Source organism: Dipodomys merriami, unplaced genomic scaffold (assembly GCF_024711535.1).
Source record: "Dipodomys merriami isolate MVZ:Mamm:240054 unplaced genomic scaffold, mDipMer1.0.p SCAF_153, whole genome shotgun sequence".
In the NCBI taxonomy this organism is placed as follows: domain Eukaryota; kingdom Metazoa; phylum Chordata; class Mammalia; order Rodentia; family Heteromyidae; genus Dipodomys; species Dipodomys merriami.
The window spans coordinates 2,837,365-2,851,576 of record NW_027202860.1 but is presented as its reverse complement, the minus strand read 5'-3'; the positions used below and the strand labels follow the sequence as shown (position 1 = coordinate 2,851,576).

The 14,212-nt window shown below is 40.7% G+C and overlaps 1 protein-coding gene across 3 annotated transcripts in view; it reads left to right on the top strand.

Moving 5' to 3' along the window:
* LOC138827296 (apoptosis-stimulating of p53 protein 2) overlaps positions 1 to 14,212 on the top strand; it is a 52,648-nt gene that overhangs the window by 18,672 nt on the left and 19,764 nt on the right. For all 3 annotated transcript variants that reach the window (XM_070022801.1, XM_070022802.1, XM_070022800.1), the window contains exons 2-6: positions 3,351 to 3,498; positions 6,240 to 6,353; positions 9,953 to 10,035; positions 11,964 to 12,065; positions 13,556 to 13,730. In XM_070022801.1, the coding sequence (XP_069878902.1) occupies positions 3,351 to 3,498; positions 6,240 to 6,353; positions 9,953 to 10,035; positions 11,964 to 12,065; positions 13,556 to 13,730 (622 nt within the window). The remainder of the gene's footprint in view (positions 1 to 3,350; positions 3,499 to 6,239; positions 6,354 to 9,952; positions 10,036 to 11,963; positions 12,066 to 13,555; positions 13,731 to 14,212) is intronic.

Below are 14,212 nucleotides of genomic sequence, written 5' to 3'. Positions count from 1 at the left end.
GGAGAATGGAAGAAGGAACCAGCCTGGGCTGTTGGTTCCTAGGTGCTTCCTATGGAATCCCTATGCCCCTCTCCACACAGCAATTGCTCTTTATTCCTCTCTCTCTGAATTTTGCACTGTGTGCATTCAGTGTTAGCTATTGAGGAAAGAGTATTTGTACACACAAACTCAGGCCATATTGCAGATAGTGTTTAACTGTTGACTGAATAGAAAGAATATTGAGACAAAAGTCACATGACTCAGTGAACTGAAGAAATGAGAGAATCCACTTGGATCAGAATATATAGAGTTTGTATGCTCCGGGCAAGACCATCTAGCAATACCTAAGTGAAAATTTACCATGAAACAAATCAGAGTTAAGATGTGGGTAGACATCAGTGTAAAAGGCAGACCTGGAGGCAGTGACAGAAGGTGGTCCACATCCAGGAGAGCCCATCCTCATGTGCTGCTAAGGAAGGCGCTGGAAGATAACAGGGGTTGAAAGCTCGGGCTATGGAGGAAACCTGGCTTGGGTTTCAGACTTCTTTCATTTTGCCATTTAATTATCTGTGTGACCGGGGCAAGTCACTTTCATCTCTCTGCACTTCAGTGTTTCCAGCTGTAAAATGCAGTAGCATGCACAAGATGTATAACACATGTGCTTATTTCCCTTTGGGCTGATAAAACCCTAAACTAAGACAAACACCTTTGTGTAGAGACAAAGGCTATGATATTCATATTCGGGGAGCAGAGTCCATAACAAAAAATCCAGTCAAATAATTCTCCCCTATGTCTGTTATATCTCAAGTAGAGGAAACAAAGCTGGGAGTAGTGTGTAGGGGTGGGGCTGGAAGACCTAAATGAGAGGGTGACAATTGCATGAAAACATGAGGAAATCAGTCAGCTATGCTGCCCTATGGGGAAGAGCATTCCAAACAGGAATGACAAGTGCAAAGCCTGATGTGGGACCCTGCCTGGTATGTTTGCTGGTAGTGAGGGGAATACTAGTCTAGCCGAGGATGTGGGGGAAGCGGTGTGAGGGATGGTAAAGGGAATGGGCCAAGTGTGCGTCCCGGCAGATCACCTGGGACCTTGTCAGTGTCGTACGTGGACACCTATTAAACATTTAGGGAATTTGCAGACTTTCATTTGAAGATGAGGAGGCTGAGTTTTAGAGAGGTGTCCTTGTTTCCCTAGGGCAGTCTTAAATATGCATGCATCTGGGCTGGGAAGGTGGCTCAGTGGTAGAGTACTTGCCTTGCATGCATGAGGCCTTGGGTTTGATTCCTCAGCACCACATAAGCAGAAAAAGTCTGACGTGGCGCTGTGGCTCAAGTGGTAGAATGCTAACCTTGAGCTGAAGAGCTCAGGGACTGTGCTCAGGGACGGTGCCCAGGCCCAGAGTTCAGGCCCAACAGCCGACCAAAAAAAAAAAAAAAAAGTGGATCTAGCATTCAAATCAGATCTGCCTGGGAAATGTCACATTGCTGGCTGGGCACCAAAGGTTTGAGAATAATTACTAAAACCAGTTCAGAACTGATCTTCATACATAGAAGAAGAAATGGAGTCTGGCAGACCAGGCAGACCAGTGCCTTCCCCTTGGGAAGGGATTCCTTGGTAGGACCACAGTTCATCATTCTGACTTGTAGCTAGGCTTTTAAGTAAATAAAGCTGTTAGTCTTTCAGAAAGTAAAAGACTAGGTCTGTATTAAAACAAACCAACAAACTTGGGTGACTGTGGTTAAGTGGGATACTTCCTAAGATTTTTCTTGCTAGAAGGGACAGTTTCATGAGGAGATGACAGATCAGAAAAACAAAATTGTACCCTGACCTTCTCACTTAGCAGCCAGGTAGATCACTTCTCAAGTCTTTTTTTTTTCTTTGTTTATAATGATCAAAGAATACCTGCTCTGTTTGTCTGAGTTGATGTAAGTTTGAGAGAGGGTAAAAGTACACTGCAAAATGATGTGTGCTAAGGTACAGTGCTGCTAGGTTACATAATAGCTTTGTATTTGTGATATAGCACAGGTTAGTGTATATACTGGATAGCCAGTATTTCTGTAACTTAATAAATACCTTCAATCTCATTGACAAGGAAATTACTATTTTTGAAGTGATAAACTTCAGAGAAAGTGTTGGTGCTAGTGGGGAGTCTGGCGAAGTACTTCTTAATACAAAAGTGTAAAGAATTTGTTTCCATCATTAACTGTGCTGTGTATTTTGGCCATGGCAGCAACTGGGTAGAATTCTGCAAACTTGGTTAATCTTTATTTTTTTCAAGTGATGTTGTCAAGGTTTTATGATTTTTCCATTGTCAGTTTAAGTGCTTCCCTGTTGGCTAAATTTGAAGCCTTAGAACTGTATATCTTTATGCTGTACCACTTATCAGAATGTGAAAAACCTGAGATCATTTGTGGGAAAGTTTCTTCGCTTATACTGGGAAATTCTACAGCTTTCCCCCCTTTTATATGCCTTATGGTTTTTACAGTATATCCTCTTAATTTTTCTGGTTACCTTGTATGTATATAATCTATAGATGTATATATCTAATTTCACTAAGAGAAACACACACACACACACACACAATCTAATTTCACTAGGAGAAAGATTTTTGGTTAATTATCTATTATATCTATTAGCTTAAATGTTTATATGCAAGGTTAGGTAAGTTTTAGTATATTAGCTATTATTTCTGCTTATTATTTAATTCATGCTGGTAAGGTAGGTTTATATATATTAAATTTTTCTCTAAGATAGGTCTCCAGTTTCCCATCCCTGCATATAAGCAGTACATACTATATTTTTAGATATCTTTTATCTGTTCAATCCTGAGGGATTGACTGGTTTGAGGTATGGTTCTGACATTTTTGCTACTTGGTAGATAAATAGCATAAAAATAAAACTGGCAGAAAAAGATTTGACCTTCTGCATGAACTGTTTTGACTGAACTATAGGATTCCCAGAGTTTCCACAGGCAGTGCCCATGGATAAACAAGGATCCCCACTCCACTTCAGCCTGAGGCAGCCAGGCTGTTGTGTTGTACTTTTTTTTTTTTGGGGTCCGGTTGTGGGGCCTGAACTCTGGGCCTGGGCGCTGTCCCTCAGCTCTTCAGCCCAAGGCTAGTGCTCTACCACTTGAGCCACAGCACCACTTCCGGCTTTTTTCTTTTTGCTTATGTGGTGCTGAGGAATCGAACCCAGGGCATGAGGCATGCAAGGCAAGTGCTCTACCACTGAGCCAACTTCCAGCCCCTGTGTTGTACTTTTGAACTTCCAAGTGAGGTGATGTAGAGAAAGGGCTGGGGTTGAGGGGAGGGGAGTACTACCCAACAGACAGGACTAATGACTAACATGTCTCTTGTTGTTTCCAGATGTTTCTGACTGTGTACCTCAGTAACAATGAGCAGCACTTCACAGAAGTTCCCGTGACTCCTGAGACAATCTGCAGAGATGTGGTAGACCTGTGCAAAGAGCCCGGCGAGAGTGACTGTCATTTGGCTGAAGTATGGTGTGGCTCTGGTATGCTACCTGGCTTTGTACTTCACTTCTTCTTTTTTTTTTTTTTGGGGGGGGGGGTCCGGTCGTGGGGCCTGAACTCTGGGCCTGGGCACTGTTCCTCAGCTCTTCAGCTCAAGGCTAGTGCTCTACCACTTGAGCCACAGCGCCACTTCTGGCTTTTTTCTTTTTGCTTATGTGGTGCTGAGGAATGGAACCCAGGGCCTCAGGCATGCAAGGCAAGTGCTCTACCACTGAGCCACCTTCCCAGCCCCCCCTGTGCTTCACTTCTTTTGACTGTTATTTTGGGGTTCTAGGAGTGACAGTGGGTACTCCTGGTGACCCACAGAGAAACGTGCCCATCAGGAGACAATACTTTCACCCAACTTTTGTGACAGGGTTCTCTCTTTGCTGATTCCTTTTTCTGCAGTGAAATGAAGCCGAGCACTATTAAGTTAACAAAAAGTCAGGATAGGTGGCCGGTGTGCCCAGTGTGTCTTACAGTCAAATGTATAGTGCTTCAAAGTAGTTTTTGTATATTTAGGTGTTCTTAGAAGTTTGAGGGATCCTGATCATCTTGACCTCTCATTTTTTTTTTTTTTTTATTTATAGTTTTTTAGGGACAGCTGTCATTGTTGAGGAACAGAGGTGGGAGAGGGGCAGAGGTGGTGGTGCTGTCACAGGCAGTATCAGAAGCCTTGAAGAGATTCTTTACAATAGCTCTTTGGAGCTCTAAAATGGGGTGGCCTGCTTCCTTTGGGCCCCAGTGGGGTTTGTAGAGGTGGGAGCAGTTTCCATCATTTCTGCCTTGTTCCTGCACGGCTGGGTCAACTGCCACTGTTTCCTTTTCCTTCTCTGAAGGTGCCAGAATGTCTGCAGAGCAAGGTATACACTGTGTTAATGAGATTGCTCCATTCATGGCATCTAATTTTAGCTGAGCCCTCACTTCTTACCAGGCAGGGTAGGAAGTTTTATTCATCTTTAGTTGACTTTCCCACAGTTGGATGTTCTAGAAGGTCTTCTGCACTCTCTGAATTATTTTTTCTCTTTATGTAAGAGTCAAATAGACTGTTGGTGTGTAATGAAGCCCAGTGATCTCTTACAATGAGAACTGGATAATACCAGTTCCTGCTATTAAAACTCTTCAGCCGCTTTGCTTCCATATATAGGGAAGTCTAAAACTCTGCCTTAGATTGTAAATTCTTAAGAGTCCTGGAGATTTCAGTTTTCCATCCCTAACCCCTGGCCTGCTTTACTTCTTGTCTTTTGTGTGTGTGTGCAGTTCTGCGGCTTAGGACTTGGGCCCTGTCCCTGAGGTTTTTTTTTTTTTTTTTTTTTTGGTCAGTTGTGGAGCCTGAACTCTGGGCCTGGGCACTGTCCCTCAGCTCTTCAGCTCAAGGCTAGCCCTCTACCACTTGAACCACAGCATTACTTCTGGCTTTTTCTGCTTATGTGGTGCTGAGGAATCAAACCCAGGGCCTCATGCATGCAAGGCAAGCACTCTACCACTGAGCCACCTTCCCAGCCCCCTGAGGTTTTTTTTGCTCAAGACTAGTGCTCTACCACTTGTGCCATTTTTGTCTTTTTTGATGCTTACTTGGAAATAAATGGCTTTTCCTGCCGGGGCTGGCTTTCAACCTTCGTCCTCACATAACAGCCTCCTGAGTAGTTTGCAATATAGGCTTGAGCGAGCAGGAAGGACGTATCTACTTCATGTGTTTTGAGTACAGTGTTTGTTTTTGGGGCATTCCTACTAAGAGAATTTCCTCAGATATGAGTGTTCTCCTTTTGGAGAGAATCTTACATTTGTATGCTTTTTAAAGCAGAAAAACCTCTCTAAAAAGTACTTTACATACTTTCCAGTACTTTACGTACTGGAAGCAGAGCCAGAACTAGAACTACAAGTTGTTTATTCCAAACAACCAGATTAAGCTCAGAGTTAATTCTCAGAATTATCTGCCAAAGGTTTGGCTGCCACATTCTCTGTGCCCTTGTTTATTTGAGGTACTGAAATCATGTCTTTGATGGCTGATTAAGTGTAATTTAATCGACATGTTGTAGTTTCTTTGGTAGTTTGTAGTTTCTTTAAGCACTTGCTTTCTCAATGAGGATGTTTGGTTTTACACCCAGCTTCCTTTCCTGAGGGTGAAAGATTTTTTCTGTGTTCTTTTCTGAGAACTCAGTGTACATTGTTTCTCCTAAAACTCCCTTTTAGTGTGGAGCATTTACTTGTGCCCTTCTTTTTGTCTCTAGATAAGTACTGAAAAAACTGGTAATCTTGCTGCAGGAGAGCCATATATATATTTTCATTGCAATAAACAGCCTTTTGTTAGGAAATGGAAAGTTTAAACTTGTAATATCTACAAAATTATAGTTTAGAAATAGCCTATATCAAAGACTATAATTAAAAAATAATAGTCTAGTTAGAAAGTTGCTTTCACAAGGAGACCCTGTGATCTAATACATTGCAAAAGTTAAACAGCTTGCTTACAGTGAGTGAGCAGCCTTCCAGATTAGACTCTTGAGCTCTTGACAGCTGGCCTAGATCTGAATCTCTTTCTAGTACTCCACCTTGGCATGACAATGATTGTTAAGTGTGGGAAATCTGTGACACTTCTGCTTCTTCTGAGTTCTTTTAATGGAAAAAACGATTTTCTATGATGCCAAATACCTCATGCATCCATAATTTACATCAAGGATAGGTGGCAAATATGTTCTCTTCCTTTTACCTACCGATAATATGATTTCTCAATCAATTCTTTCAGAACGTCCAGTTGATGATAATGAGAGAATGTTTGATGTTCTTCAGCGACTTGGAAGTCAGAGAAATGAAGTTCGTTTCTTCCTTCGTCATGAATGCCCTCCTATTAGGGACACTGGTACGTAATATTCTCTGAATGATTCATAGTTGAGCTTTGTACATTAGAAGTTGCCAGGGGAGGGGGGGGGGAAGGGGGACACGGACATGTGATGCCTGGGGAAGAGCCTAGAGCTTTGAGATGGAGAGGTTAGGAAGTTGAACCAGTGGAACAGGTACATTAGTAGAGGTGGTCATATGGGGTGGTGGTAAGAGAGATAGGCTGGCAGGTTGAGACAGCTGCTGTTGAGAAGAGAGTGTGCTTACGGGGAAGCCAGGTTGCTGCAAGCTTTGGGGCCAGCTGAGATGAGAGACTTGAACCATGTGTAGTTTTTCTGCACTAGTGCTTTGCTTGTCCAGGGAGATTGTGAGAGATGATAGTTAGACTGACCCCTCCCTGGTTGGGATTTTGCCCAACAAACCCACTGGGAAGTGTGTGCAGGGGAGAAAGCACTAGCAAGGGAACATCTAATCTGAGTGGGAAACATGAAGACCGGAGTCATGAATGTCCTCCTGAGGGGGCTGAGGGCCAAGAGGACAGTTCAGAGACCGCAAGCATCACTTGGATTAATAAACAGGTATAGCAGGAGAAGAAATGAATGAGGTAAGTAGCTGGAAAATAAATTGTGGTGAAAAGCAGAACATTTGGAATTTGAACTTTCAGAGGCCGGGTGTTTCTAGGTCACCTTAAAAATGAGCCTGCCTCAGCATGGAGACCACTCAGCTATGGAACTGAGAGGCTAGCTTTTGGTGGCAAAGTCATCCAGAAGAAGACAGGACTTGTACCTTGAGAGAGTAATGGAATCATGCAATCACAACTAATGACCGATGGTTATGAGCCGAGTTTTTGGATGTAAGGAAGGGGTAGAAAGTCATACATAGAATAGAGAGTTGTGGGCTAGAAGAAGCACTAGACTTGAAGGCATGGCCATCCTGTGACCTTGGAGGTCTCAAAATGTGAGGGAAAGAGTAACTTCACCTGGAGATCCGTGAAGACGTGCCCTTCTCAGGGAAAGCCATGGCTAGAAGGATTACCATGTAATTCTAAAAGCGCTAGAATTGCTAAACTAAAAATGGAACATACTGCATTTTTCTTGTTAGTAAAACCTGTTAATTAGTAGAAATTATAAAATCTTAGTTTTAATAGTAACTCTTGTTTTAATAGAAGGGTCCATATATAACCTGACTACTAGAAATGATGAAATTTAGAATAGGGAGCCAGAATTCAGTCCGGCCTTTTTTTTTCCTCTGTAAGGAGAGCAGACCTGATAGCTAGGGTTAAGTGACTCGTCAGAGGCCGTACCTAGAGGCAGAGCCAGGAGTGGAACCTGAATCACCTCTGCCAGGCTGGCTTACCTGACTTTTAGTATCTCTGGTATCTGTCCTCTTACTTGGTAGGCATGTATTTTTTCCTAAGCTCTTTTATGTTTAAGTTGTTGGCATTTGTATCTTATTTTTGTTATATTCTTTGTTTACATTACTACATATATCCTTTTCTAAGTAATCTAGTAATTCAAAGATCTTGCTGTGCAGTACTGGGTAAATTATTGAATAGTCTCTTGTAGTGCAATAGGCAGTTTCAATGTATCTGTAATATGAGAAATATAATGTTCAGATAACAGAGCTGTTTGCACATTGTTGCAAAGCACCAGTGCCACATGGTGTTTAGATTAATATATAGCAGGATTGCTTCAGTCTGCTCTGGGAAGGTGTTAATTTACCAGCTTTGGATTGGGAGACTTTGACCATGTCCTTTTTCTAACCTAGAATGTGTATGAAATTATTTTTTAAAGTACTTGCTTTTACCCTCATTCTGTAATTGATACATTAAGGAGAAACTAGTAAAGTGCTCTGTGGGGGCAGCAGAGAAAATAATTAGTCTTAAAGTTGAACAGGTTCCCCACCCCCCTCCTCTTTTTTCTTGTTTACAGAAGTGTTGTGTAGATTAGTTGAATCTTTTCTTTTGTGCTGGTCCTGGGACTTAAACTCAGGGCCTGGGTGCTGTCCCTGAGCTTTTGTGCTCAAGGTTAACACTCTACTACTTGAGCCATAGCTCCACTTCTGGCTTTTTGGCAGTTGATTAGAGATAAGATTTTCTTAGGCTTTCCTGCTTGGGCTGGCTTTTGAACTATGATCCTCAGATCTCAGCCTCCTGAGTTGCTAGGATTACAGGTATGAGCCACTAGTGCTCAGCAAACTTTTCATTTTATGATGTGTAAGTGGTACAGAGATTCACGTGAGTTTTCACTTGAAAGTTCTTTTTAACCAAAAAAGCAGAATACTATGTTGAAAGAACTTCACAGCATACTAATACACTACCACAGAATGTCCCCAATAAACAAAATATTCCAAACATAAATGTCCTGTTTTCAACTGCTTCATTCCTATGTAGTACACAGACAATGAACACAGAGTATAGATGTGATTTTCTATTCTTTCAATGGTGCTATTTTTGGTTTCACTACTAAGAACTAGGAGCAAGAACTGTAGATGCTGTGTAAGGTACAAGTATATTATTTTCATTTACTTTCCCACCTTCATTATGTGAATTAGGAAGCTTTTCTAGTTGAGTAGTTGGCAAGATGGCACACACTTATTACTAATAGTCACTGTTCCATGTAATTGATTTTCCAAAATGGACTGAATTATGAGACCTAACTTCATTGTTATTAGCATTTTAAGTATGTGTTATTTTAAAAATTTATTTATTTTGTTGGTTATGGGTCTTGAACTATGGGCCTGGGCACTGTCCCTGCGCTCTTTAGCTCAGGGCTAGCACTCTACCACTTGAGCCACAGCGTGGCCACTTCCAGTTTTTCTGTGTTTAATTGGAGATTAGAGTTTTATGGACACTCTTGTCCGAGCTGACTTTGAACCGCAATCCTCAGATCCCAACCTTCTTGTTAGCTAGGATTACAGGCATGAGCCACCAGCGCCTGGCAAGAATTTAAAAAAAAATTTTTTTTAAAGTTAATTATTTTTAGTATTTTGGCAGTAACCACAGTTTGAATTCAGGCTTTGAGCTTCGTTGGCTAGGTGGCTTGTCTACCCCTTGAGCCATGTCCCCAGCTCTTTTTGCTTTATTTATTTATTACTTTTTTTTTTTGTTGCCAGTCCTAGGTCTTTGACTCAGGGCCTGGGCACTGTCCTTGAGCTTCTTTTGCTCAAGGTTAGCACTCTACTTGAGCCACAGTGCCACTTCCGGCTCTTTCTATTTATGTAGTACTGAAGAATCAAATCCAGGGCTTCATGAGCACTATGCAAGCACTCTACCACTAAGCCACACTTAAAAAAAAAAACAAAACCCACTTTAGTCTGAATTGCAGTCTTCCCATTTATGCTTCCCTCTATGTGAGATGACAGGAAAGTACCACCACACAGTTATTTACTGGTTGAAGTAGAATTTCCGACTTTTTGCCTGGACTGGCCTTGAATCACAATCCTCCTGATCTTCTGTGTAGCTAAGAATAAAGGTGTGAGTCACTCACCACTCACTGTGCCTGGCTAGTATTCATTCAACTTTAAGTATCAAACAGTTATAATAACAGAACTCTGAAAGGAACTGATACTGTTATCTGTCAACTCAAATGTTAACACATAGTTTTTAAACTTTGTATATAGTGAGTGGACCAAGATCTCAGGATCCAAATCTAAAGAGGAATGGAGTGAAAGTTACTGGTGAACATCGAAGAAAGGAAAATGGCGTAAGTGGGCATTGTAAATCCATGTCCTTTAACCTGCTTTTTAACCTTTAAATTTTGTAAGTGTTGAGCAAGTTAGAGGAGTTTTTTTTTGTGATTTTATTTATTGCTATCATTACTTTTAGAAAAATGGAAACATATCAATAGTTGTTGCTATCGCAACTTTGTGCTCTTGCTTGGCTTTTTCACAAATGACTAAGTTACACCTCCACTTGAGTCACACCTCCACTTCTGTTTTTTTGCTGGTTAATTGGAGATAAGAATCTCATGACTTTCTTAACTAAGCTGGTTTCAAATCTTGATCCATAAATGTTAGCCTCCTGAGAAGCTAGGATTATAGATGTGGGCTTTTGGTGCTTGGGTAAGCAAGTTTCTCAACATACCTTTTCCTTTTTTTGTCTTCCTTTCTTTCTTTTTTGCCAGTTGTGGGGCTTGAAATCCAGGGCCTGGGCAATGCTGTTGAGCTGTTTTCCCTTAGGCTAACATTCTACTATTACTTGAGCCATAGCTACATTTCTGACTTTTGGGGGATTATGGAGATAAGTCTCATAAGCTTTCTTGTTTGGGCTAGCTTCGAACTACAACCCTCATATCTTAGTTTTCTGAGTAGCTAAGATTACAGGTGTGAGCCATTGGCAACCATCAAAATGTTTCCTTTCATAATTCAGAATTTCTAATACCATTAGAGTTAGCTAAGTCATATTTCTCCTGTCTATACTTTATGTTAGAATCCAGATTATTAGCATTTGCTCCTATTCTGGCAGGAGACTTTCCTATTTTTCCTGTTTGTATACTTTAGTTTTAGCTGTTTTAGATGCTTTGCATTCTCTATGAATTTTGGTTTATCAGTTTTTACAAGAAAGCCTGCTAGGATTCTAATTGGAATTCTGTTGAATTTACACCTTGATAATTTGAACTTTCCATTCAGAACATGGTATATTGTTCCATTTATTTAGGTGTTTTTTTCTCTCAGCAGTATTTTGAAATTTTCAGTGCACAGGTCTTGCATATACGTTAAATTTATCCCTAAGGCTTTCATATTTTAATTCTATTTAAAAATGTTCCATTTTTGGAAGTGGCACTGTGGCTCAAGTGGTAGAGCACTTGCCTTGAGCTGACGAGCTGAGGGACAGCACCCAAGTCCAGAGTTCAAGCCCCATGAATGACAAAAAAAAAAAAAAGATTACGAGGTTAAAAATGTTCCATTTCTGTAGGAATATGGAATATATATATATATATATATATATATACACACACACATATATATATATAAAATCTAGCAATCTTGCTAAGTAACTTACTAGTTTGGATAGCTTTTATTGTAGATTTCATAGTATTTTTTTTTCATAGGTGAGTATGTTGTTTCTGAGTAAAGACAACTTGGTTTCTTCCTTGCCATTCAGAATTCTGCTTATGTATTGTTTTGCTGCACTGTTTCTCTAGAACAATATTGAGTAAATGTTAAAAGAGTACACTTTCTCATTCTGCTCCTGATGATCCACTGTGTCTTGAATTTTTTACTACTAAAATATTTTTAAATAATGTTTCAATGACTCGATTTCTAGTTTGCTGCTAATACCCTAGTACTGTGTTTAATATGATCAGATATTATATAAATTAAATCTTTCTATAAATTACCTATAGAACAGAATAATTCTAAATCATTGTTTATATCCCTATTCATTGAAACAACTCAATTTAAATTGACAACAAAACAGTGTTTAAATATTAGTATGTTTTATTTCTTAATAAGTCAACATAATGAATGTTAATGTAAAAATTAACATTATGAGCCAGGCACTGGTGGCTTAGACCTGTAATCCTAGCTACTCAGAAGGCTGAGTTCAAGCCCCAGGAAGCTACCAAGTAGACCATTGAGAAAATCTCTGTGATCATTTTATAGTAAGTTGGATTTGTGATTTTATCTATAGGTTAGTAGTCCTAGGATGGATATGACTCTTGCAGAACTTCAGGAAATGGCGTCTCGCCAGCAGCAACAGATTGAGGCCCAGCAACAGATGCTGGCTACTAAGGTAAGATCTTCTTTTCAAAGACCTACCAGTCCATCATTGTTAACATAAGCGTAGAGCCATTTCCAGTCCACATTCCTTATTAAGTTGGCAGCTTCCCACGTTGAACGTGATACTGTCAATCCAAAGTCATAAGCTATATGGCTCTTTCTTCCTTTGCTTTAGCACTTTGTAGAAATCTTTGCTTTATTCCAATGTTGAAAATTTCCTGACCCTTGATGATGACTTCCCCCACCCTTTCTGACATAGTATCTATGCTACCTAGGCTGGAGTCAACCTTTGGGCTTTCATGATCCTCCTGCCTCAGCCTCCTGAATAGTTGACTATTGGTTCATGCCACTGTGCCTGAGCTGACCCCTCATTTTAATTAAAATGAATTATGTCTCATTGAGAGGCAGTGAACTAGGAAGGTTATAAAGAGCCTTTTGCTTTACTGCCAAGACCCACTTTGAGCTACAGCAGGAGCAGCTTTAAAGTTCACCAATGCTAGTGTTGTCTCCTTTTGCTGCTTGATAAGAATAGTAGACATCTTTCTTAATTTGGGGCTATTTTGGGGGAATTAATTTCTATGAATAGACTACTCCTAGTTTTGGCCTTGACAAGACTATTATACGAAACCTCGCTTATACTGTCAAAACCAGTCTCACTGCTGCTTTTTTGCTAGCTGTAGGCTTCTTTATTAGTGCTGGGGTTTGAGCAAGGGGCCTAGCAGTGTCATTTGAGCCATGTCTCCAACCCTTTGCATTTGTTAGTATTTGAATAGGGTCTCACTTTTTGCCTGGTCCAGTGTGGTCAGTTATCTTCCTATTTAAGCTTCCCACATAGCGGGAATGACAGGTATGTACCATGGCACCCAGCTTTTTATCAGTTGAGCTAGGATCTTGCAGATGTTTTTCCTGGACTGGCCTTGAACTATGGTTCGCCAAAATATGAGTCTTTCAAATATTGAGGATTACAGGTCTGAGTCACAATACCTGACTATAATAGCAGTTTTCGAAAGGTGTTTTTTCTGTGGCTCTTCCCAGTTACCTTTTATGTAGTATAAGAGATTTGCATTTCTTAGATCGTTTAATCTTCACCATAGTAACAAGTATCACCAAGTCTCTCTACTTTGTAGATGAAGAAACACAATCTGTACTTGGAGATGCTGTATAGTTTATCCATAGGGAATACATGTCAGAACTTGGGTTTGGATCTGAATTTGAATCCACATCTTTTGAATTTATGTTCTTATACTGCCTCCCAACTCTTCATCAGCTCCTCCTTTATGAAAGTTAGTTTAACAATCACTATTTGCTGTCTCACAGAGCTTCCAGTGCGGTCTCAGGAGGGTCTGTTTTGAAGAACCTAACAGGGAATTAGGGACGGCAGCGTGTGGGATAGGTAGGGGAGCAGAACACCCAGCCTGCGCCTGTCTCTGAACCCTCGGTTGTGGGATGGTTTTGAGATCAGTAGTTTACCTGTGCCTGATGGTTGATTTGTTTCATGTCTAGGAACAACGCTTGAAGTTTTTGAAACAACAAGATCAACGTCAACAGCAACAAGCTGCTGAGCAGGAGAAACTTAAGAGGCTCAGAGAAATAGCTGAGAATCAGGAAGCCAAGCTCAAAAAAGTGAGAGCACTTAAAGGGCATGTGGAACAGAAGAGGCTGAGCAATGGGAAACTTGGTAAGTTGTTCCCAGGAGACAGGACATCTTTGGGGAAAGCCATTTTGGCATTAAAAAGCAGAATGGTATAGGAAATATATATTGAATTATAGTAAGAATAAAGGTGAGTCTCTAAACTTTATTGGTTTTTTTTTTTTTTTTTGGTCAGTCGTGGGGCTTGAACTCTGGGCTTGGGCGCTGTCCCTGAGCTCTTCAGCTCAAGGCCAGCGCTCTACCACTTGAGCTACAGCACCACTTCCAGTTTTCTAGTGGTTTATTGGAGATAAGAGTCTCAGGGACTTTCCTGCCTGGGCTGGCTTTTGAACCACGATCCTCAGATCTCAGCCTCCTGAATAGCTAGGATTACAGGTGTGAGCCACCGGCGCCCGGCTGAGTCTCTAAACTTTAGGGAGAGATTTTGTTGAAAAAGTATAATTTACTACATGTAATTTTGATACTACAAGTTTCTCCCAGTGGAATGCATTAAGTGTTTTAGACATGGT